At 33.6% G+C, this 26,315-nt stretch overlaps 1 protein-coding gene across 1 annotated transcript; it reads left to right on the forward strand.

Annotated features, from left to right (window-relative positions):
- Window positions 1-5,170: 5,170 nt before the first annotated feature.
- On the forward strand, window positions 5,171-14,392 carry LOC131046095 (28 kDa ribonucleoprotein, chloroplastic). The gene is made up of 4 exons (XM_057979763.2): window positions 5,171-5,818; window positions 9,448-9,549; window positions 13,727-14,002; window positions 14,107-14,392. The coding sequence occupies exons 1-4, from the start codon at window positions 5,372-5,374 to the stop codon at window positions 14,164-14,166; spliced, it is 885 nt and encodes a 294-aa protein (XP_057835746.1). The 5' UTR covers window positions 5,171-5,371; the 3' UTR covers window positions 14,167-14,392.
- Window positions 14,393-26,315: the final 11,923 nt, after the last annotated feature.

A 26,315-nucleotide genomic window follows, 5' to 3' on the forward strand; every position in this document is an offset into this window, starting at 1 on the left:
ATCCATATCAAACATCAAATTGATATCAACTTGAAACAACGAATATCAAATCAAGTTTCATATCAAAAATCCATATCAAACATCAAATTCATATAAACTTGAAACAACAAATATCAAATCAAGTTTCATATCAAAAATCCATATCAAACATCAAATTAATATCAACTCGAAACAACGAATATCAAATCAAGTTTCATATCAAAAATCCATATCAAACATCAAATTCATATCAACTTGAAACAACAAATATCAAATCAAGTTTCATATCAAAAATCCATATCAAACATCAAATTCATATCAACTTGAAACAACGAATATCAAATCAAGTTTCATATAAAAAAATCCATATTAAACATTGAATTCATATCAACTTGAAACAACGAATATCAAATCAAATTTCATATCAAAAATCCATATCAAACATCAAATTCATATCAACTTGAAACAACAAATATCAAATCAAGTTTCATATAAAAAATCCATATCAACATCAAACATTCATAACAACTTGAAACAACGTAAATCAAATCAAGTTTTATCTATCAAATCCATATAAAAAATCTATATCAAAAGACTCATATCAGACACCATATTGGAACTCATATTGGACATCAGATTCATGACAAAAACAAATCAAAGATCTAAAACAACAGACACATTAAGATCACCATTCAAACACTCAGCTTGGAAATTCAAATAACGACAAATCTTAAAATTCACCAAAATAAAACACACATCCGCATAGCAGGCACGCAGATTGGCTATCATACCTATCCCGAAAAAATTGGCAGACACCTACTTACCCCAATCTATCTTCATTCATCTCAAAATACCTCACAAAATCATACTTTCCCCTACATTTTTGCCTACGCGCTAAGACTTTTTCTCTCTGCGCTAAGTTGCCACCTATGCGCTAGCAAAACACCTCTATGCGCTGCAACCTTTACCCTATGCGCTAGGTTTTACCTACGTGCTACCCTGTTCTACCCATGTGCCACCCTGCTAACCCTATGCACTAGGTTTCACCTACGTGCTACCCCTTAATCCCACCGCACCACCCTGTTAACCCTATGCGCTAGGTTTCACCTACGCACTACCCTTTCCCCCCTGAGCGCTATGCTATTAGCCCTAAGCGCTAAAACTACCTAATGCGCTAGCCTACACTACCTATGCGCTGCACAACCTACCTCCGATGCTACCCTAATTCCAAAACTCTACGCGCTATGCATACCCTATGCGCTAACCTGTGAAAATCCGACAAAAAAATTAAAAAAACGTGCTCAAAATTGACAAAACAAAAAGCAAAAAGGGGCAAAATTAGATGACTTATAGGTGGACCATACGTGGTGGGCCTCCGGTGTCGACAAACGCGCTCGAATCGATGAGAAGCATAGGGAACTGACATTTTGTCTCTCTCTCCAAAGTCAACAAGCATAAATGATACAAATCAAATCACTTTTCACCTTTTTATAGGGTAAAAGAAAATTAGGGTTAGGAGGTGGGGCATGTATTTTGCTCGTGGTCTCGCTTCTAACCCTAACAAACATCATTATCGGGAGATGAATCAATTGGCGCACATTCAACATTGACAAAACTTTAAAATGCGATCAAATCTACAACAATTATCAAATCAACCAAATTTTCAAATTTTTTTTATTCATCTCTCGAGGGGGCATTATTAACATCATTTATCAAAATATGGGGCACAACATCGACATTTCGACACTGATCAAATTTTGACGACACATCAATTTTCTTTGAATCAACATGTGCACACACGTCACTTCAAAGAGGGGCAAAATGTAGATGCATAAAATGACCACATTCCTAAATGAATATTTAATGTTCATTTATTCTCATTCCTCTATTTAGTTAAATCTAATTTAATTAAATCACCCACATTCTTCTATTTGATTAAATAAATTATTCGATTTATTTATTTAAATTCACCTAAGCCTTTCGTGTCATTTAATTGAATAAAGCATTTTATTTAATTAAATCCCTTCTCCCCCCTTTTAATTAAATTATTCACTCCAAATAAATAAATATAATTTATTTATATCCTCCACTTACAACCACAATTAAAATAAAGTAATTTATTTTAATTAAATTCTATTTTTCCCACCCACTTGCAAAATCCTACATCTCCCACTTGCCTCCTATACCCCTTTCTAAATTCTTCTAGAACCCATCTAATCCTAATCAAATAGCATGGTTAGAGACTTTTTGCCTAACTCAACCCTCATCTAACCATAGGGTCTCATCAAGCATTCATTGCTTTGACCATGGTTATTCCTTTAACCCTTGCACACAAGTTTATCCTTTGGGTAAAAGCTTTATCCAAAGGGTAATCTTACCCTAACCTTAACCCTTACCTCCTAAGGTAACCATGAGGTCTTCTCAAGCATTTAATGCTTCTTACATCCCCTCTCAAGCAGTCTTATGTTGACAATTGTCACCATTTCATTGGTGAGAATTGTAAACATGGATTGATAACTTTCAATCCTGACCCTTGATAAGATTATCCAATCTTGACCATCCATTTCCCTATTTTTCCTATAAATAGAGTCCTCATTCCCTCATTCTAATAATCCAAGTCTTTAGCATCTCACTTATACTCATTTCTAGCAAGCATTTAATCTCTCTTTAAAATAGAAATAATCTAATAAACATTTTAGAAGCATTTCTATCATCTTAGTTAATCATATAAACTAGTATATCATGTTAGGATAGTCTTGTACTAATCTTTTCATCTTATCATCACTAGTTTAGTTCATATTTGTTAAAATCATGCATAGTTAGGATTGCATTCATCTTAAGATTGATCAAAAGCATCCCTCATTCTCATGATTGTGATCCCTAAGTCACTTTGCTCAGTGATCTAAGAGCAAAGGCATTGGCTTGAGGGGTCTTGTGAGATAGAGAACAATGGAACACCCCTTTGGAAGTTGAGCTATTCCATATAGCTCCATAACTTGCACCAAGAGTCCCATTGGTGTGTGGACAAGTCATTGAATTTTGTAATTTTCGTTTCATTGCACCGCTTTTCCCGCATACAACTACTTGTTCTTCTTTCTAAACAAAAAATCAACGTGTTGCACATATGGATTCATAGGTAGAAATTTATGGTGTTCTCAATCTCAAGGATTTACAAATTAATCCAAGTGAGTTTATAGCACCAAAATAAAGCTGGTAAAATAGGCCCTAAATATTCTCATAAACAGGTCAATTATGAAATGTTTGCTACTTCCGCAATGAAACTATCTACATATTTTTTTGGGCAAAATACTGAGTAGGTTGAATATATGTTATCATGAACAATCATACTTGGTACTTGTTAATTGCACTCCATGTTTCAAATCCTTAGATGCAAGTAGGTTTATAAATAAATATAATTTTGATAGCTCTATTTGTAGACACAAGGCGTGAATTGTTATGAAAGGTTATGCAAAACCATAAGGCATATATTGTGACAAAAAATTTGCACCTCTCATCAAGTGACAAACTATTCATACGGTTCTTTCATTAGTAACACAAATTTGACTTAGATTTTTTTTTTGTAATTAGATGTCAAGAGTTCCTTTTTGAATATAGATCTATAGGTAAAATTCTACATTTCATAGTTGTAAGCTTTTAAGGTAGTGGATGCCAAACATAAGTTGTGTCGATTAGTAAAAGCATTAGATGACATCCATTAATTTTTAACACATGTTATAGGGCATGTCAACCATTTTTTTTTGCAAGTGAAAAGGTTTTGCAAGAAGGAATAATGTAAGGTGGGGCATTCATTTATTTATGACCCCCCCCTTCATTAAATGATTGGGTAGGGTGAGTAAATAATTTGTAGGCATTCCCATGTGCAAGTTAGTAAAGAAGCAATATTTTTAAGCTTTTCCTTGGAGCTAAAAACCAGTCCACTTGTCTTTATCGATGGTTAATGGTATTTATGCAACTTCGTGTCCTTATTATTATGCCGAGAGACATCTACAATGGCATACAAATATCTGTAAACAAAAAATTGTTTTTGAATAAATTTGATGTGTAGATGATAGGAAAATGCATGCATGTTTAAGTTTTTCTGTAAGTATTATTTTATTACTCTGAATAAAATAGAATCATTGCCACTTGTTTCTAAGTATATGAAACTGTTACATCTTTAATGAGAGTGAAAGGGTGCAACATTATTCAGCTCCATGTCCTTCTTTACAACTAATAAATATGCAAGACAATTATGTGATATCTCTCGTCATTATTTTACATATATATTTTTAGAATATAAGTATACTAGTTTTAGATAGTAATGAAATGATTATCCCCATCTTTAGTGGCACAAGATTCAACATAAGTATACTATTTTTAGAATATAAGTATACTAGTTTTAGATAGTAATGAAATGATTATCCCCATCTTTAGTGGCACAAGATTCAACATAAGTGATTTTTCTATGGTGATTTTATAATTAGTATAAATCTTAGAAAAGATGCTAAAGCCATACTTAGAACAACTTCCTATATCACCTTATTATATTAATTTAAAAATCCATGAAAAACAAACACCATGAACCAAACCACCAATATTGCTTTTTATGACATTTGATTACAACATTTAGGAGTTTAACATCCTTTATACAATTTTCTTAAAACATAAAATTTCAAAATTTCAAAATTATCTCTCAATATTTAAATTCTAAAGAATAGAGTAATCATCTATTCATCAAAGAACATACCATCATTCATAGATAAATTTGATGAAAGAAAGCCCCTATTTATGATAATTTAGATGAAGAATGACTTCCAATCAATTATATGCTTTCTCCTTGTTCCATTATATATAAATGAATATATTAATATTTATATAATTCAATTAATTAAAAAAAGACAAAAAATAACCTACTCAACTCATATCAAAACAATAATTTTTTAATTTTTTAAAAACTTTTTTCATGAATTTTTTTTGATTAACTTCAAACACTTGCCCAAATTTGATTTTGATTTTAAAGACGTTGGGAAATTTTAATCACTTCATTTTTTTCTCTCTCTAGGGTTTGCCTCATAGTGCAATTAGGAGGCTATCCTTATACATCAATACAGACAAAATCCTTGAATGCTACAATTTTAGGGCAAGTAAACAATATAATGCATAAATTTATTAAGAACAAAAATCCTGTATTTCTCCTATAAAAACCCACAACATTCAATCTCTTCAGAAAAAAAATCCTATCCACAACCATTGGATAGAGAAGCAGCGAACAGCTGCGTCAAAAGAAAGTATCTCCTCAAATCTCAGAGCCCGTGGGATTCCACCGTTGTGATTAGGCCTAGAACCCCTTCCAAACCCCTGAAAAATCCGTCAAATACACCCAACCCTATCCATGGCGTCGTCTATCACAGCCTGTAAGTCCTTATCCGTCGTAGACGGTCGCCTTGCAGACCATTCGCACCGTCATGTATATGCCTTAAAGAGTGCTCCTTCGGCCGTCAGTTTTTCAAGCTCTCCCTCAGTTTTCTACGCCTCGAGGGTATCAAAGACGAGCCTCCAATGGGCGTCGTCGAAATCGTCCCTGTTGTGGGCCTCGCCCATACGTCAAGGGGGCTTAAAGAAAGTTGCTGTAATGGTGAACGCGTCAGAAGATGTGGAAGAAATAGTGGAGGAAGTAGAAGAAGAGACATCAAGTGGGTTTAACGAAAGCTTTGGAGGAAATCAATTTAGTGACCCTCCAGAAGAGGCAAAGCTGTATGTCGGCAATCTGCCATTTGATGTTAATGCTCAGATGCTTGGTGAGCTGTTTGAGGAGGCTGGACAAGTCCTGGATGTCAATGTGAGTTGCGGTTTTCTTTCATTTCTTCTTTTGGTTTTCGTTTTAGTACTAGTTTTTGAGTTGTCATGGTTTCTGTATGTTTATAGGTTTATTGGAAACGAGGTAAACCGCATGCTTCTAACAGTGACTGTATTACTTCTAGGGATATTGGATAAATGGGTAGCTAAGAATTGAATTCATCAGAAGTTTAATTCAGCAAGTATATATCTGAAAAAGATAAAGGCGAGAATATTTTCTTTTTAATTAGAAAGTGTATCTGTGGAAGGGATAAAAATGGGAGAGAATGGGTAGGGCTATTTAATTATTGATGACAGTGGATATATGGGTATCTTAGAAATGGATTTATAGCATGCGAAAAAAATATTTCTGAAAATAAATAAATATAAAAGAAAAGGGGGTAGAACAAAATATATGTTACAGTATGTCTATTTTGGAAATGCATAAATAGGGAAGAAGAAAAGGAGTAGAACAATAAAATGCTCCTGGAAGTATGTTGTGGAAATAAATAATTAGGGAAGAAAATGGACAGGATTATCGAATTATTGTTGATATCCGATATATGGGAGTCTTAGAAATTAGTCAGTGACATGTTTACTGCAGTAGGTAAAATAAAAGCGAAAGAAAAGGGAGTCGATAATGCAATCAAGTGATTTTGGATTTACGAGTATCTGAGAAATTAAATTAATCGCATGCCAGCGCGGTATGTATTTTCCTGTAAGAAATGAAAAGTTGCATAGTATGGATTTTTGAGTATCTGAGAAATTAAAATAATTGCATGCCAGCTGTGGCATGTATTTATCTGAAAGAAATGAAAAGGTGCATAGTAGGAGTAAGCAACGAATGAAATCATTGGCCCAATTGGGTATGTGGCTAGTAGGATCCTGTATTTATTGATATATCAAATAAACAGGGCATGAGAAAGTTTATTACGATAAAAATAAATGTGTTACTCAAGCTTGGATCTGATTGACTTAAGAAGATTAGGACTTTTATTTTCTCACCATGTTCCTAAAGTGTATCAGTTTGTGATTTACTTTTTGGGTTTCATTGAGTCAAGCTCTATCAACCCATATTTCAAATTTGGTTTAACAATATTGCACCTTTTGTCACTTGAATTTTATTTTATTTTTTCATCATTTCTTGCGCCTATAGTAAAATCTGATTGATGAAAATGATAATATATGTAGCCAAGACCTGTGAGATGCGAGCTTTATTTTACTGTCATTATGTGGCTAAAAGCTGTGAGACGGGAACTTAATTTTTCTGTCATTATGTGGGGCCATAAGCTGTGAGACTTGTACTTCGTTTCACAGTTTTTGTATATTGTAATGATTACCCAGTTCTTTGTCAAAAGCAAGGCAACTATTTTGGTATATTAATTTTTGGGAAGAAATCTGAATTATAGAGCATATAAAACTAGAAGTAGTGCATGTCATACGAAAATCGAAATAAGAACCAATTATTTATGTGTTGGATACTCACTTAATCTTATATACAGAGAGATTCTCCAGTCTAAATTAAGAATCAGTTAACGTTTTTGGAAGTTGGTTTATATATGTATATAGCTTTAGCTAAGAGCAGTCTTTCAAAGTTAAAAGGTGTTATTTCCTTTGCTAAAGCCATTTAAGATTTGATTGTCTTGGGTAGGTAGTTGCTATCTTGGTTTGAATTCTTTGTCATCTTGGTATTACCCATTGTACTCTTTGTCATCTTGGTCATCTTGGTATGTTTGGTTATTGGGACTTTTTGTGTAGTTTATGGTTTTTTAATGATGTGAAAATTATAAACCTTGGCAGGAAATATCCTTTTTTTTAAACAAAACAGGAATTCTCAATCACAAAACCCTTTAGCATGTGATTTATTTATTAAGGCTTTTTATATGAGTAAGGCCTGTTGTCATGTTATTGGGACACATTATGATTACTTTGATGCTACTATGCACAACATGGTTCTTGATGTTATATTAGTCATGAGTGGAATCAGACACTGCATGTGGGTGTGGCATGTTCCTAGTATGAATTGTGCATGATGCAAGGAGCTACACACAGGGTTGTGCATTGATGTGCGAGTTCTAAGGTTGGCACGTGGCTTATCCATGGGAGTATACTTCACTTGCATGGGGTTGCTGTTTTTTTGGGTAAGAAATAAGTGTGCACGAAATGGTAGAAGGAAGCTTTCCAGAGCTAGATGAAAAATCAATCAGTTTCTCCACTTCACTCTCAAATTTTGAGGTTTTTTGTCTTGGATGTGGTATATTATGCAAGTTTCTTACTTTGCGGTGCTGCCACACTATCACATTCTTTTAGGTTTTCTGTGCCATTAAGCTGGGTAATTGTGTACAAATTTTAAAAATCTTTTTCATCATTATGGTTTGGTTTAATCTCATTTGTATGATATATGTGTGAATCCATGTTCCGATTTCCATAATAGTTTATAGGATTAGTTTAGTTACACAGACCACAGGGGATTCTGAAAGCTAGTTTGTATCCTGTTGATATTGGTTTTGCTCTTCCAACTTTTTGTACCTTTGTCTGGGCTTGGGTCGGGATTGATTTGTTCTTTAGATTATATAGTGCATTGCCAGACAAGAATTTCAGGGCTTCACAAAATGCCACTAGATTCTTCTTTCAAGCTCTTTTCACTATGTTGCTTTATCTAGAAAAAGATTAATCAGCATTTTGTTGATCTGGAATGTGTAGGTTTTTTGAGATAAAATCATATGTTCAAAATTCTTTGTTCAATTTTGCAACGAAATCAAATTTTGCATGCAATATGATTAGAGGAGATTAAGCAGATTCTTGAACTATGTTCAGCAAGTTAAAGATTCTTGATTGGTTGCCAGTTTCATCTTTCGTTGTCTGTTGTTGTTTTCAATCTATAAAGTTCCAGGCTTCCAAGTGAATGAACTTTTAGCATTATTTTCTTATGAATGTTGCTTCTTGATCAATGGGTTGCAGATTGGTGCCAGGTTGAAGAACTTTTTGTTTTTCCTTTATTACATTTGGTGTGTTGGTTCTTCTTTGTGGTTTTTCTTGGTCAATTTGGTTGTCTATGTGGCAGTAATGCTAATCTATAATTATCAACAATTGTTAAATGTTACTGTATTTTTCATTATTATTATTTTTCTGTTAATTTTAATCTTGTGCGTTTTATGTGATTTTGAACATGCCCTGCTTTAGGATTTGAATGCATCATCTTATTTTTTTGTTGTTTCAACCAATGGTCTCATTTGTAAGTTTTGGAGAATTCAAATCATTTGTCATGTGGATGCTGAAGTTCTGTTTCTCTTCTGACATTTAATGCTATTGGAACTGTGTTTCTTCCATGTCTATACATCAATTACATATTTAGTTTGCTCGAATGTTTCACAAATGAGTCTAAGGTTCTGTTATGAGCAAAACAGTGGAGAGACTTGATGCCTCTTGCCATCTTATAGACTTCCTGGGGGATCTTTGTGTATTGTCAGCTGTGCTATATCCATGGTTTATATATGTTATAAATCAAAGTCCTGTGTGCATCTTAAAAAAATGTTGTGGACATTACTCCTGCATATGTGTTTGGAATTGTTAGTGTTTGTCCATCTTCTGTGAGTAAATTTCTTGCAGCTAACTATCTTTTCTTTTTTGCAGCTCATCACAGACAGAGAGACCGGAAATTCACGAGGATTTGGTTTTGTGACAATGTCCACTGCCGAAGAAGTAGAGATAGGCATTGAAAAGTTCAATCAATATGTGAGTAACATTTTCATTAGTTTATGTTATGTTATGTATTAATTTTTGAATGTTTTCTGAATGGTATGAAGGTTAAAGGTAAAATGAACAACCCTCGTTCACAGCCCAAAGGTGGTGTTACTTGGTATGGTACGGATGCAAAGCTTGGCCTAATTTTTGAGAGTTTTGTAGAACAGTAAAGTTATATTTAAAATTTATTTTAGTAGGTCAGTGTAGGTATTGAGTTCCACTCCCTTCGCAGAGAACTTTATGGTATTCATGGTTTCTTTTTTCCATATTTGTAATAGTATATCACTATAAAGAACTGGTTCAAATACTCACTCAAAATGCACATTTTCTTCCTGTGGCATACGGATTACAATCTGGATTTACCAATCACCAGTCTGATCCTAGGACAAAGAATAACTAGTTATCCTGAAAGATATGTTTACTACAGCTAGAGCTGCACCTACCTGATAATTGGCTATTAGATATAATGTTTAAACATAAGGTAATAAATGTAGGATAGGATATTAATGTTTATAACGTAGTTATGATTCATACATTGATTATGTCTTTTAACCTATTAACAAACACGCACATTGTATATTATAACTGATTAATTAAATTAATTTGCAACATTTGGACGTATGCCCATACCCTCATCTTGTGCTTCTTACAACATTTGTGGCTTTAGTGTCTTAGAAAATCCTCTATGGATTCATTATCAGAGCCTTCCAAAAGCCTCTGGGGCAAACATTATAAATGTAGTTTTACAGAGTTAGAATTTTATGATTCATCTCAGATCAAGAAGAAATGTCAAATTAGCAAAAACAAGTTTTTCAGGTCTGTCCAAGGCTCAAATTTAGCATAAACTCTGTGCAAGGAAAACAGCCCAGCCAGATAGACAAGTTGACTATTACAATAACAAAAGTATCACACATTGAAATTTGCACACGGTGCATCAGGGTGGCACATAAGTTGAAAACAAAAAAAATATTAAACTGCTGTTTCATAACATTGATCTTAAAATTACAAAATCTGTTTTATTTGCAATACTGTTTGACAATTTGTATTCCACTATGCACGAGTTCAATAATTTACTTTTTATAGTTCACCAATGCAAAGTGAAAAGTTTTTAAGAATCAAGTGTTTTAGATCCTCATGATAGTCTAGATTTTCTGGTTGAGGGCTTATTCTTGTGTTCTTGAATCTGATATGAATCATGGCTAATAGATATACTTTATTGTTCACTGTTAACCATTTTTTGATAACTGTCACAAACAAAACTATACATTTGAAGTCATAAGATGATTACAATATTAGTATCATGATTGTGACCAGATTGTTTCTGTGAAGGATTCCTTATATTCTATGAACGCCAATAATTTGGTGTGCTCTTCTCTAAAGATCTTATACATGAAAGTCTGAAATGCCTCTTCGATTGCTGTCTTGTGGATAAGGCTAAAAAGAAGCATTAACGTCAGATAAGAGTTTTTCTGTTGTAATTAAAAAAAAATCTTCTCCACAAAGTTGGCCAAAGGGGGTTCCTCCTCCCAACACTTGCTTTATGCTGAAAGACTTATTGTTCAGTTATTCACTGTAAACAAATTGATGCATAATAAAGATATGGTTGGTGTTGCAAAGATCCTTTATATATGGTGTCAAGAACAATCATTGATTTTCTTGATGAATTTAGGGAGTGAAGGTGAAAAGCTTGGTTGCATAGATGAAACCAATATTAGATGGGGCTATTATTGAGATGTATGGTTTCGTGGTTGATTTGACCAAGAAGTGGACATGCTTGATAGATGGGGCTATTATCGAGATGTATGATTCCATGGGTGGCTAGACCTCTTGGGTGAACAATTGCAGTGATTAGGGCTATGAACAACACTTGAAGGATGTCGATTGCTCACCAAATAAAAATAAAAAGATCCAAAACACAATGGTACAATGCTCAAAAGAAAAACTAATGAGTTGCTGTTGTTACAGAATAGTCATAAATAAGAAGCTTAAATTATAATGGCCTTGAACTAGATCCATTACTGGGGTCTGTTGTTGGAGGTTGTGTGCATTTAAACAAACAATCTAGAAATTTGAAACTCAAAACAAAATAAAAAATTGACAAAGTTTAATTTCTTGAAATTAAGTTTTAACAATAAAACTTAAACTGATGGTCAAAATTGATTAAAAAAATTGTACAGAAGTTTGGCTGTCAAATAACTGTTAGCATATTAAATGCTAGAGGTTGAGGCTGACTTAGAATTACAAAAGATTGTCAGAATTCTAATGTGCACCTACATGATTGATTTTGAAGTAAATGGTTGCCGATCTTAAAATCTGAAATCTGCACTCTAGAAGTCCTCTGATAGTAATATGAAATTTTTGTAAGGATGTTTATTTCAGTTGCTCTCAAGAAATTTGGAAACAAATGTCAAGATTTTAGAAATGCAAAGGCACTGATTGTTGGGCAAAGTATGTTAAAGGTTTGAGTAATTTGAAATTTGAAAATATGTAGAAAATTTCAGATATGGGAAGGCTGATTGTTAGGTGGTTTTTTGGATATACACAAGGAAAATATTGAAAGGTGAGTGATTTAAAATTTGAAAATATGCAAAAAATCTCGGATATAGAAAGGTCTGATCAATAGGCAGTGTATTGAAGGGTGAGTGATTTGAAATATGAAAATATGCAGAAAATCTCGGATAGAAAGGTCTGATCAATAAGCAGTGTCACAGATATACTCCAAAAGCATGGAGTTCAAGGGGTGCACAATGCAATGATAGTGTTTCTCCATCTGAAGCTGGCATTAGTTTCAATTATCAGATATAGGCTAGGATGATGCTTTCAAAGGCCTTATTCCATCACTTCAACCTCAAATGGTGGGGAAGATGAACTTTTCAAACCAAATGCATGGTCCAAATTGTTAGGAAAACAACTCATCAGTTTTAAGGAGGATGTGAATTTTGTTACCGTCACCCTAATTCTAGGTGAATGAACCAACCTCTTTCGTTGAAACAGAGTGCCAACTAGAATGGGAAACAACCATGAAGGTTCAATAGGCTGCTTTGATAAAGCAACTGTACTTGAGAGTTGTTGCCTCTAGGTAAGCCCATTGGATGCAAATGGGTGCATAAGGTGAAGTAGAAGTACAAAGGTTGTCTCTCAAGTGAATTATGTGCCAAAATATTTTCAATAGAAATTCAAGATGACAGCATAATTCCTTTTATAACACCCATGGATGTTGTAAACCTTACAAGTGACGAGCATATATGGTATTTGGGAGGGATATACCTTGGCAAAGTGAGCTTCAGAAATATGGATAGTAATGTGAAGAAGTTTAGGCAAACTACTTCTTAGGAACTCTAGTTTTAAAGGCACGTCTTCCCATGCTTAATACCCATCTCCCAGATCACCTAGGCTAGAACAACTTTATATCATCTGTGTATCTATGCTTTTATTATGAGGTTTGTTCTAGTTTTAATGCTTTTGTACATTCTAGTGGCAGTAAGATAAGATGAAGTCTACCCTGCCTCTGATATCCAGAGTGTGAAGTGGAGAAAAGACTTGATTCTTTGGCTCTGCAAGTGGATTTGGAGTGAAACAATTGAATCTCTTTTTTGGCAAATGGGTGTTATCACTAAATTATATCTTCTGTACATTGAGTGTTATCACTAAATTATATCTTCTGTACGTTGAATCATACTAATCACTCATTCTCTTGATAGAGGTATGCAGTGTTGAGGCTTTGTTTATTTTATACAAAGTAGAAGACATTGGCATTATTGAATATTTATTTTGTTGTATGTGCACATGGTAGGGACTATAATAGAGTTTTGAAAATGTGCATTGAAAATATTGTTTTTGAGATCTTCACATCTATTGTTGCCTTCATGCAAACACTGCATTTTTTATTACTTGTAGGCTTGATGAGATTGATCAATTTCTACTACTTGGAGGATCATACCATTTGATTTTTACGGTTCCATGCTGATATTTTAGAATTGATTTTTCTTTAAAGCTTTTTGACCTTGTTTTTGGATGAAAGCAAACTGCAAGATTATTGTAAAAACTGCATTGGATAAAATTGATTGGATTTGGAGGCCTGGTTTGTAGATGAGAGCATGGTTTCTGATTTTATACTTGTTGACCTTCAATGAAAATTGTTAAAATTCTCGTTTGTATTTGTGAACAGAGTTTTGAGGGCAGGCTTTTGACAGTGAGGAAGGCTTCACCTAGGGGAACTAGAGTTGAAAGACCTGAACTTGGTTCTTCCAATAAAGTTTATGTTGGTAATTTGCCATGGCAAACTGATGACAATTCACTGCTGCAATTATTCAGTGAACATGGAAAAGTTTTGGAGGCAAGAGTTGTATATGATAGGGATACTGGACGGTCACGAGGCTTTGGATTTGTGACATACGCATCACAGAATGAAGTGAATGATGCCATTAGTGCCCTTGATGGAGCTGTAAGTATTAAGGATATCCAGGAAGCGTGCTTTGGTTTATTTTGGTTGGCTCTTGAATTTTTCACTATTGCTGTGGTTTGAGTATCTCTGTTTATTTGATGCAGGACATGGATGGTAGGCCCTTGAGAGTGAGTGTAGCTGAGAATAGGCCTCGGCGGTTTTGAGGCAGAAAAATAAATCTAATCTGCTTATCATTTTCTGCTTTTACTTGTATCTTTGTACGTTGGGTTACATTCTTTTTTGCTTCTTTCTTTTGTATTGGAAATTTCTGTATTTCTTTCCAGAGGAGGTTGTCTCTTTACACATTTTCAGGCAGTGTTCATCATTACCATATAATTTAGTTCATTTATCAGAAGTTGTAATTAAGGCAGGTTCTAGCCATCTTTTTCATGATAACATTGTGATGATTCATGCGTTCGCTCACAAATCAAATAGTAGAATAGTTGAAAATACTATAATCTTGCAAAAACTTACTGCAGGCAATCAAAACTATCGTTTGACAAACAAAAGGATTAGAGGATCTCGACGGTGTGGGTTTTTTTGTCTCCCTTACAACTAGAAGTTTTTGATACTTGAGTGTTTACAAGTGTCATATTAATATAGGTTCGTGGGACTGGGATCCCATTGATTTATTGATTTAATTGTGTAAAATAAAGTAATGAACTTGGGTTTTTGTTTTACAATGAGTAGAAGTTGTCACTTGAGTTTTTTCAGTTTATCACTTTCATGTACATCTGGCATAAAACGATACATTTACGTAACACTAGAACCTCAGTTCTGTGTGGCGCATACATTTCCATGACGAATATCTCTCGGTTTTGAAAACTCCATAACCCACTAAATGCTGAAGCAGACTGTACTAAAGCCCTGTTTTTTTATCAACTTGAACAATATATTTTTATGACACTTCTGCACAACAGTAGTAGAGATTGGAAATTTGTGATGCAAAAAAGCTGTAGTTACTACCAGAGGCTTTACAATTCAGGTCATGTACTGCGGAAATATTTCTTTAATATTTTGATGCATAACAAAATACCATTTCAGCACAACTTTATTTATGTTCACACTAATTATCATAAACTTTGCTTGTTGATTGTACATGGTTTCTTGAAAATAATATTTTGGCGCAAGAGGAAAGACCAGTTCAACATAACTTTATTTATGTTTAAATATTTAGGAAGATTTATGGCATATAATGCAATATTTTAATTAATGCAAAGCATAAGGAAAACAAAAGCAAATGCAAGAAATCGATAATAAAGGTGGTGATAGAAAGGTGAAATACATAAATATAATGTGCAATTTAATTAAAAGGCAGTGAACATAACTTGTGAATCTTAAGTAGAGGGAGCCTCACCATTAAGAGAAATGGCTATCTAGCTCCTAGAATACACCAAGACATCATTATCTTTTATATATTATAAATATATTATAATAGATGTTTGGTGCACTTTAGGGGTTGGATAGCAATTCCCACCATTAAGTGGGCTAGATTTTCAATTCACTAGGAATATTAGAGTAGTTGAAAAAGGAAGTTGAGAGATTATTATTGACTTTTGAATGAAGAAGTTGGGAGATTCTAGCATTAGCAAGGTAAATGATTCTACAATTGCACCTCTTGCAACAAGAAGTTGATCACTAAGCGCACTTGAATTATCACCATGCATCTCCTTTAGGCACTTTTTGTAACAATGAGCTAGACTCCAAACACACTTAAACTATCACTTGTAGTCTATCCCTACTTAAATTAATTTGTAGCTAAGACTAACAATCAATTTAAGATCTTCAACTAGAACAATAGTTTCAATGGACATTGTAGAACATAGGAAGAATGGACTTTTTAAATAAATGAGCTTGAGAGAATGTAGAACTATTCCTAACATCACTCACTTAAAAGAATCATAATGTTTGGATGCTTTATTGGTTACTTCATTAACGACTCAGGTGATTTCCTTTATTATATGGAGTTATGTGAAGCAATCTCTTGGTATTTCTTTTGTAAGTTTTTATTGAATTTAAATTTTAGTAATATTACAACTATCATAAAATTGTAGGTTATAATTTGTGGTTAAAAATGATGTTATTGTAAAGTAATAATAATTTAGGATATAATTTGGGATTAATTGTTATTATGAATGACAACTCAATGATATTTGTATCTCTCTAAGAATTTGTTTGTTTTACATTATTAATAGATGAATTATACTGCATTCTTTTTTATTATTAGAAGTTTTTATCTAATACGTGAAATAAAGTAGTTTCATATTGGATCAATTTTAAAACTTCATTTACATTTATAATATAGTTTATATAAAGCTTTTTTATTTAATAAAAACTAAAATATTTCATTTAACTTAGTGTACAGTGCAAGAGATAACAAGAGAATTGATTTAGAGTTGAGCAGTCTTCTAAATCTTTAATTTATAAAAAAACCAAAAAAACCAAGATTGATATAATCAAATATTACTATATATTACTATATAATTAAGGTAAGAGAATATGTTCAAAACAACAATTTTTTATTGACTAGTAATAAGGCGAAGAAATAGGTAAGAATATTTTCTTATCAGGTTTTTACATTGGAGAACCGAGAACTCCTTACTACTAAACAATGTGAGTTCCCAATAATATTGTTTAGATGTATTAATTTATTTTCTATGATTAATTTGAAATATAAATGTACAACTATGTGAATGTATATGCAATACATAAACATGTATAACAAGCACACATGTATGTGTACATGTATATTTGTATATATCTTTACATATATATTTTGTGTTATTTTCTTATTTTTTACATATTTTTTCTTATGACTCACCATGTGGGAGATAATGCTCTCCTTCCTCTCCACTATTTCTTTTTAAAATACTATCAAAACGCCTTTTAAAAGAGATTCCTATTCCTATACCATGTAACCTTATTTCTTGGCCCCTTTCAATTGAATATTGACCCTTCCACCATTGGAAAGCGTTATCTAAAAAACAACTAAAAAACAAATAAACAAAATAGTTTTTTCTTTTGGATAAAACGCAGTGTATAAAATAATAGATAAAATACATGATACAAATAAACAACAATTCCTTGTAAATATTTAGGTAGGTCATGGTTGATTATTTCTCCAATGTAAGTTGGATACATGATTTATTTTAGACTTGTTCTATGATGGAAGTTAATGGAAATTTAAAAAGATATATGCTTAATAGAGTATTGGGTTCAAAGTTTCCCTTGGTGGTGAATTGTTATTTCATTATTGTGTGAAAAAATGTTTGCAAGATAAAACAAAGGTGTTCAAAGGAGGGAAAATACTTTGAATACTTAGATTTGTTTTAAAGATAGTTTCTAAAGTTATGATAAATTTTACAAAACATATTGTTATGTAAATTTATGGAAAAGTTAGAATAATAGAATATGAATACATGGAAATAGATTACGGATTTGAAATTTTTCTTGATAACGAATTGTTATTCTATTATGTATAATTATTTGTAGTATATAACATGGGTGATTAAAGAGGCAATTATTTCCACAAGCAAACTAGTTTTATATGGATTCAATGATATAAAACACCCCCTCATTTTATTAGGGAAATATAAGGACTCAACTTTAAGTTATTTTAGCATGGTACTTAGAGATTAAATTGTCAATTAATGATTTGTAATTGCAACATATTGCGAATTGTATATTGTTACCATAAAATCTTAGCAAGTGAATTCTTGAGATTGCACACTGCGTGATGATTTTTAATGATTATACATGGAGGGAGATCATCACATGTATACATTTTTAATTTAGTTTTTCTTACCACGAGTATTTTTTATGTATTTGTAGGGAGGGAGATCATCACATGTATACATTTTTAATTTAGTTTTTCTTACCACGAGTATTTTTTATGTATTTGTAGCGTCCTAAAATTGCACTCCTTTGCAATTTTGACCGCATTTGGGTCTTCACCTTAGTGTTTGTGCCCCTTGGCCTGATTGAAGACCTGATTATGCTCATACACATCACAAATGCCATAAAACTCAAAATGCACCTCATCAAGCACCTTAAGCCTACCCCAAAATAGGCTAAGACCATGGCGCCACACCATGGTCCATCCTGCGCCATGGTCCACCCTAATTTGGGGCCCCTCAAAACCCAATGCAACATTTCAAATATGAGCGAGATTCCCCTCTCCGTGTCGGCTCATGTTGAAAAATTCCCTCTCATTTGAACATCATGAAGAATCAAGAAGTATTGAGCACACACATGAGATCAAGCATTCAAGAGCAATTGAGCATTTTCAGTCTTCCTTCAAGCCTTGGAGATAATTCAACATCTCCCTCAAAAGAAGATCCTTTCCTTTCAGTCATTTCAATTATCTTTATTTCAATTTCACGGTTAATTCCAAAACAGGGGTTTGACCAAGGCAAGCCCCTACTCCCAACCTATTTCCCCTTCTTTCTGTGTGTAGGAAACATATACAGGGTTGTACTCTTCAGAATAAGCTTTATTCGTAGAGACGACTCACCCCCCTTCGGCGTGCGAAAAGTTTGGAGGACCGTTGTGACATGCCATGGTCCCAACTTTTTAGGAGCTTTTTTGAGGGTTAGATTCGACTCGGCTTATATTGCTCAAATCCAAGTGCACGCGAAAATCTCGCATCTGTGGTCACTGTTTTCTCAGTTTTACTTTCATTTTTTGAGCATCTTACCTTAATTCAGCATTTCAACTTACAAAAGAGAGGAAAAACCCCACAATAATTAATCAATCCAATTCAGTATTCAATCCTTAATTTGATTTGTGACTGAATCTAGTGGATTCCCTTCTCTCTTTTGAATGTAAAGGTTTTTAAGAGAAAATTGATTTGGTGATTTCTCCCTTCTATGTAGCAAATTGTCAAATCAAATTTTTCCACTTTACAATATCAACAAGTGTCTTCATTGTGGATAACAAGTGATTCAAATTTTTAACTTGATGAAAGTCAATTCACCCAATGCATGTTTTAGCACACATTTTGGGTTAGTCATGGACACAACCAACCTAAATTATCTAGTTTTTAGGCTATATGGGTGCAATCACTCTAGAGTAAAAGTGATAGAGATAGAAGTGGAGCAATCTTTTGTAAATTTCATCACATATAAATAATGTTGAGTTTTCACTTAGCATAAATAATTCTCTCAAAAATGGATATAGCATTGTGGACAGTTGACTTGAGGGAAAAAAAACTCATCTTTACTAAATCAGTACCTTGGTTCTTGAAAATTCTAAAATTGTAAAGGGGATAAGCTATCACTTAGACAAAATATCTTGTAGACAACTGGAGCTGTATCAAGAAAATGAGGCATCATAAAAAAGTTTCCCAATGCATAACACAAACAATAATTATATCACTACCCATACAAATTAAGAGGAAATGCAATATTATTATACGTAATCCTAGGTGTAGTAGGATAATATTTTATATTTCTTGGATACACTAGAAGTTGATTAATCATTTGGACGATAAATTGAATAGTCTTTTTGTATTGATTATGGACATTGTATCATATTTTGATCAATGGATGAATAATATGTATTTCATCAAACATTTTATTTTTTACCCATCCATTTCATTTTGTTAATATTTCCATTTACATTTCATTCCAAGGCCTACACCTTATCGTACCCATATTTTTTACATCCGATTTGAGCTTACGTGATCCTAACCTATCCTTATGCCATAATTATCTTATCATTTGCCCATATGGGTTCATATACATTTAACTTCACTTATATCCCATGTGTCATTACACTATTAATTTTGAATATACTACCTACTCAATTTAATTACATAAATTTGTGCCTACCATCTATGTTCTTGCATGCTTTATCATGGTTATGTGTTTTTGATATCTCCTCCAATTCCTCAGAACCTATCCAATTAGAGATGAGCATCTACCATTACTATTTTTTTTTAGTTTGATTGCATTGATGCAACTATGACAATTATGATAATTTTTTGTTTTTGATTATTAAAAGGAGCAAAACAAGGGTGTTGACCTTGTACACAAATAGCCTGTAGACGACATAAAAGAAAGGCAACAAAACAAGGGTGTTGACCCTATAAAAGCTTAGGTCAAACAAGCCATTAATAGCAGGTCAGAAGACCATTGTTAAAAGGCCTACCAAACCAACAACAACACAATAGCAAAAAGCTAGAAACCCACTTTAAGAGTGAGAAGAATCACCCACAACTCAACACAAAAGAGTTTTTTTTTTTTTTTTTTTTTTTTGGTGGGGGGGGGGGGAATTACCTTTACGCCTATGACAAACAACATTCCAAACAATACTATTATTAGGAACATCATTGCAAGTGGGATCAAGCAAGGAAATCCCCTCAGTGTCTGTTAGCACTTGGAGTAGATTGTTGCTGCGAAACAACACCTGGAGTAGAATATTGTTGCAGAATAGGAGCAATAGGAGTTAAAAAATCAAGGCCTTTAGATGCCACACTAGTAGGATCTAAGGAGTAGTGGAGGTCATAATAGCATCAAGAGGCATAACCTCATCCTAGGAGGAGTCATCAACATTTGAAGAGTCATCAGCATCAGGAGCCTCGATAGTCAAATTATCAGCATTCATGTCTTTCCACAAAGTAGCAACACCTTTATGGAGTGAGAGAGAAAAATATGAAGCTAAGTGATCAGTTGAGAAGCATCTATGACAACAAAAAGGGAGCCCCTCATAATTTAGCAATTGAATCCATGGCCTAACCCCAACCATAAGAACCACATCCCCAAGGAGAGGCATATAGATGTCAATGTCGATTAAAATGCAAGCAAAAGTAGAATGAACCATGAAGGACGTGGAACCATCAACTTTCAAGAATCGACCAATAGAGTTTCCAATGGCCTCGTAACAAGAATGCTCCCAAAAATCAAGAGGAAGATTGGGAAGGCAAACCCACACCAAAGACACATAATTTTTTGTTACTAGACAATGCTCCATTATAATTTAAAATGGATACCTTTTATCATGCTATCTATAAAGCTGGATCATATTTCATATCTAGAAAAAGAGCTTTGACACCTCATCCATATCCAAATAGTCTTTTTTTAATATATTTTTACATACTCAAAATTTTGTCACTTTCTATAACAAGCAAATTCTCTTACCCTTCTCTTCACTATTTTTACTTTTCAAAGACAATTTCTTCTCAAACAAGTTGTAGTTTAATGCTTATCTCAAAATGTGTGACAAGGACTAATCAATACATATATTTTCTATGTTTCAAGTTTCAATAGAATTCTCATTGCAATAAGAATTGAAGAATGACCCATTTTAGACAATCAATATCCTTAAGTATGAAAACATTAAATTTTATATCTTGACTACTTGTTTTAATTTGATATGCATCCACTTAGTAGTTTGTCTGTACATCAAAATGGGGTGGGGGTGCGGATCTGATATAAAAAATTCACACCCATCCCCTTTTCCCTTATGTTTTGGTCCCACTTTGAGTAGAGTGTCTAAAATGCAATGCTTAGATTACAAGTAGCATATTCATGCATAAATTTGGCTCAAGGGCATCACACATTGTGATTTCCTTTATAATTGATCCTTAGATTTGTATTCATGATCACTAGACCTATTTATTCAAAATTGGTAAACACAAAGAATTTAGATCACCCAATTAATGTGGATATTATAAATAAAAAATTATATGATATTTGATTTCTTTGAATATTGATTACAAAATTTCAATTACTTACAAAAATTGTTGACCCCATATAAAATAAATTGAACTTTCCTATGAGAAAATAACTCTTGAATACCTAATCTAACATTAATTACTAACAAGTTGAACATATGGCTTCTATTTTGCTAACTTTGGGAACCCTAGTGCTAAACTTAAATGAAAATTTCTCATTGCTCCCTAGAAGTTCAAGTGTCTATGGGGTTTTGGTGCGAGTTCATGCACTCATGTTCCATTTGGATTTTTTCTTGTTGTTGCGATCTTAGATAGTTCACTCAGTGACAACACTCCTCGTTTGCTCCTATTTCTCCTTCTATTCTAGTGGTTCCTCACAACTTGACCTCCTTACCTTTTGTTGTGATGTCTCCTATTGGCATTTGTGAGAAGGTTCTTACATCTCGAGTGTCATTTCCTATAATGGTTAACCCTAAACATTTAAAGATTATTTTTCTTGCTTTGAAATTCTATGGAAAAGATGGCATTAAAGATGTTTGAATCATTGTTTTTGAATTGGCTTAATCAAAAAATTCAATTGATTATGACTCTCTCTTCCATGATTATGTTCTAGTGGGTGTTGGATTCTTGGAGGGCTCTCATGAAGACCAACATTGATCTCTATCCTTGAATTGGGGGTGCTTTCATTGCAAATTTTCAATCTATTGAAGATAAGGAAGTATTGTTGGATGGAAGGTTGTGGATGTGGGGTCAACATTCCTTTTTGTCAAAGCCTTGGTTCCCTTTCAACTCTTTTTCTAATCCTCTCCCTCCATTTTGGGGTGTTTATTGCGTTGAAGATATGAGTAATGTGATTGGCTATTTTGTTAAGGTTGATGTTACTTCTTCGAATTTTGGCCACACCACCTAGCTTATATTTTAGTTGACATTGGCATTTACAAGGCTCTTCCTAGGGATATTATGCTTATGGTGAAGGATAGGCATTAGAATTAGATGCTTAATTATGAGGGTCTTCCCTTTCATTGCAAATGATGCTTTTCCACGAGACGCCTTGCTTTTTATTGATCCTACTCCTGTCATAGGTTAGTGGGTTTAGCTTGTTGGTAGTGGAATACCCATCTTGAACACTTAATTGTTGGTGATTTTTTGACTTTGAGAATGGTGAGGCTCCTAATGTGCCTTTGGATTGCGATGGGCGTGTTATGTGGGTGCTTCTCTATTTAGTTAGTGCTGAGCCAATGCTTTATTCTTTTGATGGAATGCCTTTTTCCACGCTACTGGATTCTGTCCAACTCATGTTTTCTTTAGTTAGGCACTCTTCTTCTTTGTCAATGGTGGAGTAGGTTGAGGTGATAGTAGAGGATTCTCCTCTCATTTAATTTGATTGAAGGATTTGAAAAAATGATGTCTTGGAGAATTACCCAAAGAAGAAAGAGAGTTATTTCCAAACACGTTTATGTTTCTAAAAGACATATTTTGGGTGTGTTGCCAAGTGGGGTCCAAGTGGTTTTTAGCCCATTGTTCCTTTGGACAATTGTGGTTTGGCTATTTTTGTGGGGTTACATTGTCGAGCAACTTGGCTACAATTTCACTATTGTTTGGATTTGTCTTGGGTTATATTTGTTGAAAAGAGTTCTAGGGCCCCTTCAAAACCTATTTTACCTATATAATCAAAAACATTAACTACTAACAACACTTAGTTAACTAACATTACTAATGTGTTTTATTTATATTTCTAACTTTCTATATAAACTATATGTAATAATAAGTCTCGACATCACTCCCCTACTTGCGACCTTTATCCCTATTACATCAATACCAACATAGGAAGGAACACTACATTAGCCATAAATAGAAACTCTACATGGAATTTTAGTAAAGGAGCTTCATTGAATCTCCCAACTGATCCAAAAAACACCAAGTGAAATTGCATATGTGATATCTTAAGTATGAAAGAATACCTATGAATCAAGATGGATCTTATTTACAAGTATACACTACTAGATGTGAATCAAGATGGATCTTATCCACAATATAAATTTGCAAATCCTCTATGCCACATTGGAGAACAAATCCTAATGCCCATGCACAAGAAGAGAAAACTCTCCTTTGAGTGTTTTAAATCCTTGCTCTAGTGTCAAAGAAAACAAATTTGTTCCAAGTGTACAAATAGAACAAAACCAATAAATGTAGGGAGCAAGCAACTACACACCATACACACCTCTTTTAGTGATTAGGGTTTCATTGCCCCGTTGTCGACTTTAAACCCTGTACGAAATTACTTGATACTCCATTCTTTAAAATTTAAAATTCTCGGCTGAACTAGGACATGTTGATTTGTAGGATTGATTATTTTTAAAGAAACTTATTTGTTCATTTAAAATCATATAAAAATCTGTTGAGTATATAGATTCATGTTTTGCTAGGAGAATAAAAAGAATTCATGAGTATCATTAATTAATTACATCAGAGCACATCATTCTATATTGATTGTCTGTTTGTTTCTGGTTTTGATCTTTTACTGGAGTCATAAAACTGATCCACTGGAGATCTGGTTAAGGAAAATACGATCCTTACAGTCCAACAGATTTCCCAAAGATGACTGTAAAAATTACCAACCCTTGCACATATTCAAACATCAAGAACTAGAGCGACCAAAATCTAACAGAGCGCATTATGCCAAATTAGATTTCTGAGTTACAAGTTCTGATTCCCTCATTATTTTCAGCTTTGCACTCGTAAAGATCAGTGTACACTCATGAAGTGATTAAGAGCAACATAGTCAATTTGCGGAATACATCATCTGCAGTTTAGAGCAACATAGTCAATTTGCGGAATACATCATCTGCAGTTTAAGGGAATAATAAAAAGTTAAGTATTGGCAAATTTATTTTGACATGATCACAACACGTTTCCATCATCAAAATTTGAACCTAAGTATTCTATTGAGCTTAATTTAATTTCTGCATTTAATTGTTATTTCTATGATCAGTGTCAACTCTATTGTCTAAATTATTTTGTACTTTTATGTATGTATTACTTAACTAGACTAAATAGCCCATGTAGAGCATTTTATTTTCTTGACACCATGACGATCAAAATCTTCACAATCTGTCTATGCCTTGAATCCCTTCACCAAGCATAGGTTCCTGACGAAAGCATAAATTACTGTGGGTGTAGAGTAGAAGCCCACGGTTGAGATGAACATGTGAGGTCGTGGTGGTGGTTTCAAACCTTTAAGACTAACCGTTGATAATCTTTTGTTTTTGGTTATGTTGTAGTTTTGTTTTGCGAGGAGTATGCCCCTGCGAACCTTTATTATTTAAACCATGTATCATCTTTGACAGATTGTATAGCATTTTCCTTTTTTGAAGCTCTTTCTTAGACAGCTTAATGATGATTGTTTTTAGGAAAGTTTCATTTCAAATTGACCTACTTCGGTTTATCAAAAATCTTTTCACCTCACCAGCTATTGGAAGGCTGCAATACTGATATTGTGATTTTGTTTGTTTGTTTCTTCATGAATGAATAGACAGACTACGCTTTCCCCCTATTCCAGGGACAAAATAACACACTAATATGCAAAAGGGTAGTTATAAAAACTATTAAAAAGTGATATGTTTCAATTAATTTCTATAACACAAAGCTAACTTGGTTAGCATTGTCCATAATTTTAATAATAAGCTCATCAATAGACAGACAATTCCGTTGCCAATAAACAAAGAGATCTATGAAATTTGGTGTTTGAGCTTTGTTCCAAGAAACAAAGATGATATTCCTTTTCCAGGGAGTTCCAAAGTTTTGTCTACCTGAACTGTTGTAGAACCACAGTTTTGTCTACCTGCACTGTTGTAGAGCCACTTTCAACAATCGTTATCCTAATTGTTTGGCCACCACATCAGGTAGTCATTGTCGGTGAGACCCTCCCAAGTCACTGAATCAACTGTAGTCTCGTCCTCCTTCCCATTGTTATTTTTTCTTTTAAGCAATCCAAGGCTCATTCTGTTCTCTGCTGCTTTTCACCTTGCCCCATTAGGTTAAATCCTTAACATGCATACATTCGGATTTGACACTTTTTCCTGACAGTTTTTCTTTAGATACAGGAAACAGTCTCCTCGTTTTACTTGAAAGGGGGGAATTTATTGAGCATAGGCCAATAGATGGAGAAGACTAGACCAACAGACACAGGCAATTTCACCAGAAATAATAGGTTACAAGTAAACCGGAAAGATGCATGAAAAATAGATCTGACCAGAGACAGTCTGGCCAAGAAGCAATGACAGATATATCAGACAAGCCTATGAACATGTATTCTTATATACTAGGGGCCAAGGCAACAGGCTTGAACCTGTTACAACCCCTCCAACTATTCATCATAACCAGTGGATGGCTCAATAGACATGACCAAAGATGATAAACAAATTTATATGTTACAACATAAAACTAGAGTAGACCATTTTTTTGGCTTAAAATTAATGTCAACTGTCAATTTTGTATGGTACTGCATTTAAGTCCCACATTCAAGAGGTGAAAATACTGGCTTGGAATAATTTATTTTTTTTTTCATAAAATCTCCATGAACCTCATACTCAATGCCAAGAACAAGACAACTTTTGGGCAACACAACACCTTCGAGAG

Source organism: Cryptomeria japonica, chromosome 1 (assembly GCF_030272615.1).
Source record: "Cryptomeria japonica chromosome 1, Sugi_1.0, whole genome shotgun sequence".
In the NCBI taxonomy this organism is placed as follows: domain Eukaryota; kingdom Viridiplantae; phylum Streptophyta; class Pinopsida; order Cupressales; family Cupressaceae; genus Cryptomeria; species Cryptomeria japonica.

Excerpts from the sequence above, each read along its gene's own strand:
- LOC131046095 (XM_057979763.2), top strand. The coding sequence starts at position 5,372 with ATGGCGTCGTCTATCACAGCCTGTAAGTCCTTATCCGTCGTAGACGGT. Across the intron at positions 5,819-9,447 it reads GACAAGTCCTGGATGTCAAT|CTCATCACAGACAGAGAGAC; the intron begins GTGAGTTGCGGT and ends TCTTTTTTGCAG. Across the intron at positions 14,003-14,106 it reads TTAGTGCCCTTGATGGAGCT|GACATGGATGGTAGGCCCTT; the intron begins GTAAGTATTAAG and ends TATTTGATGCAG.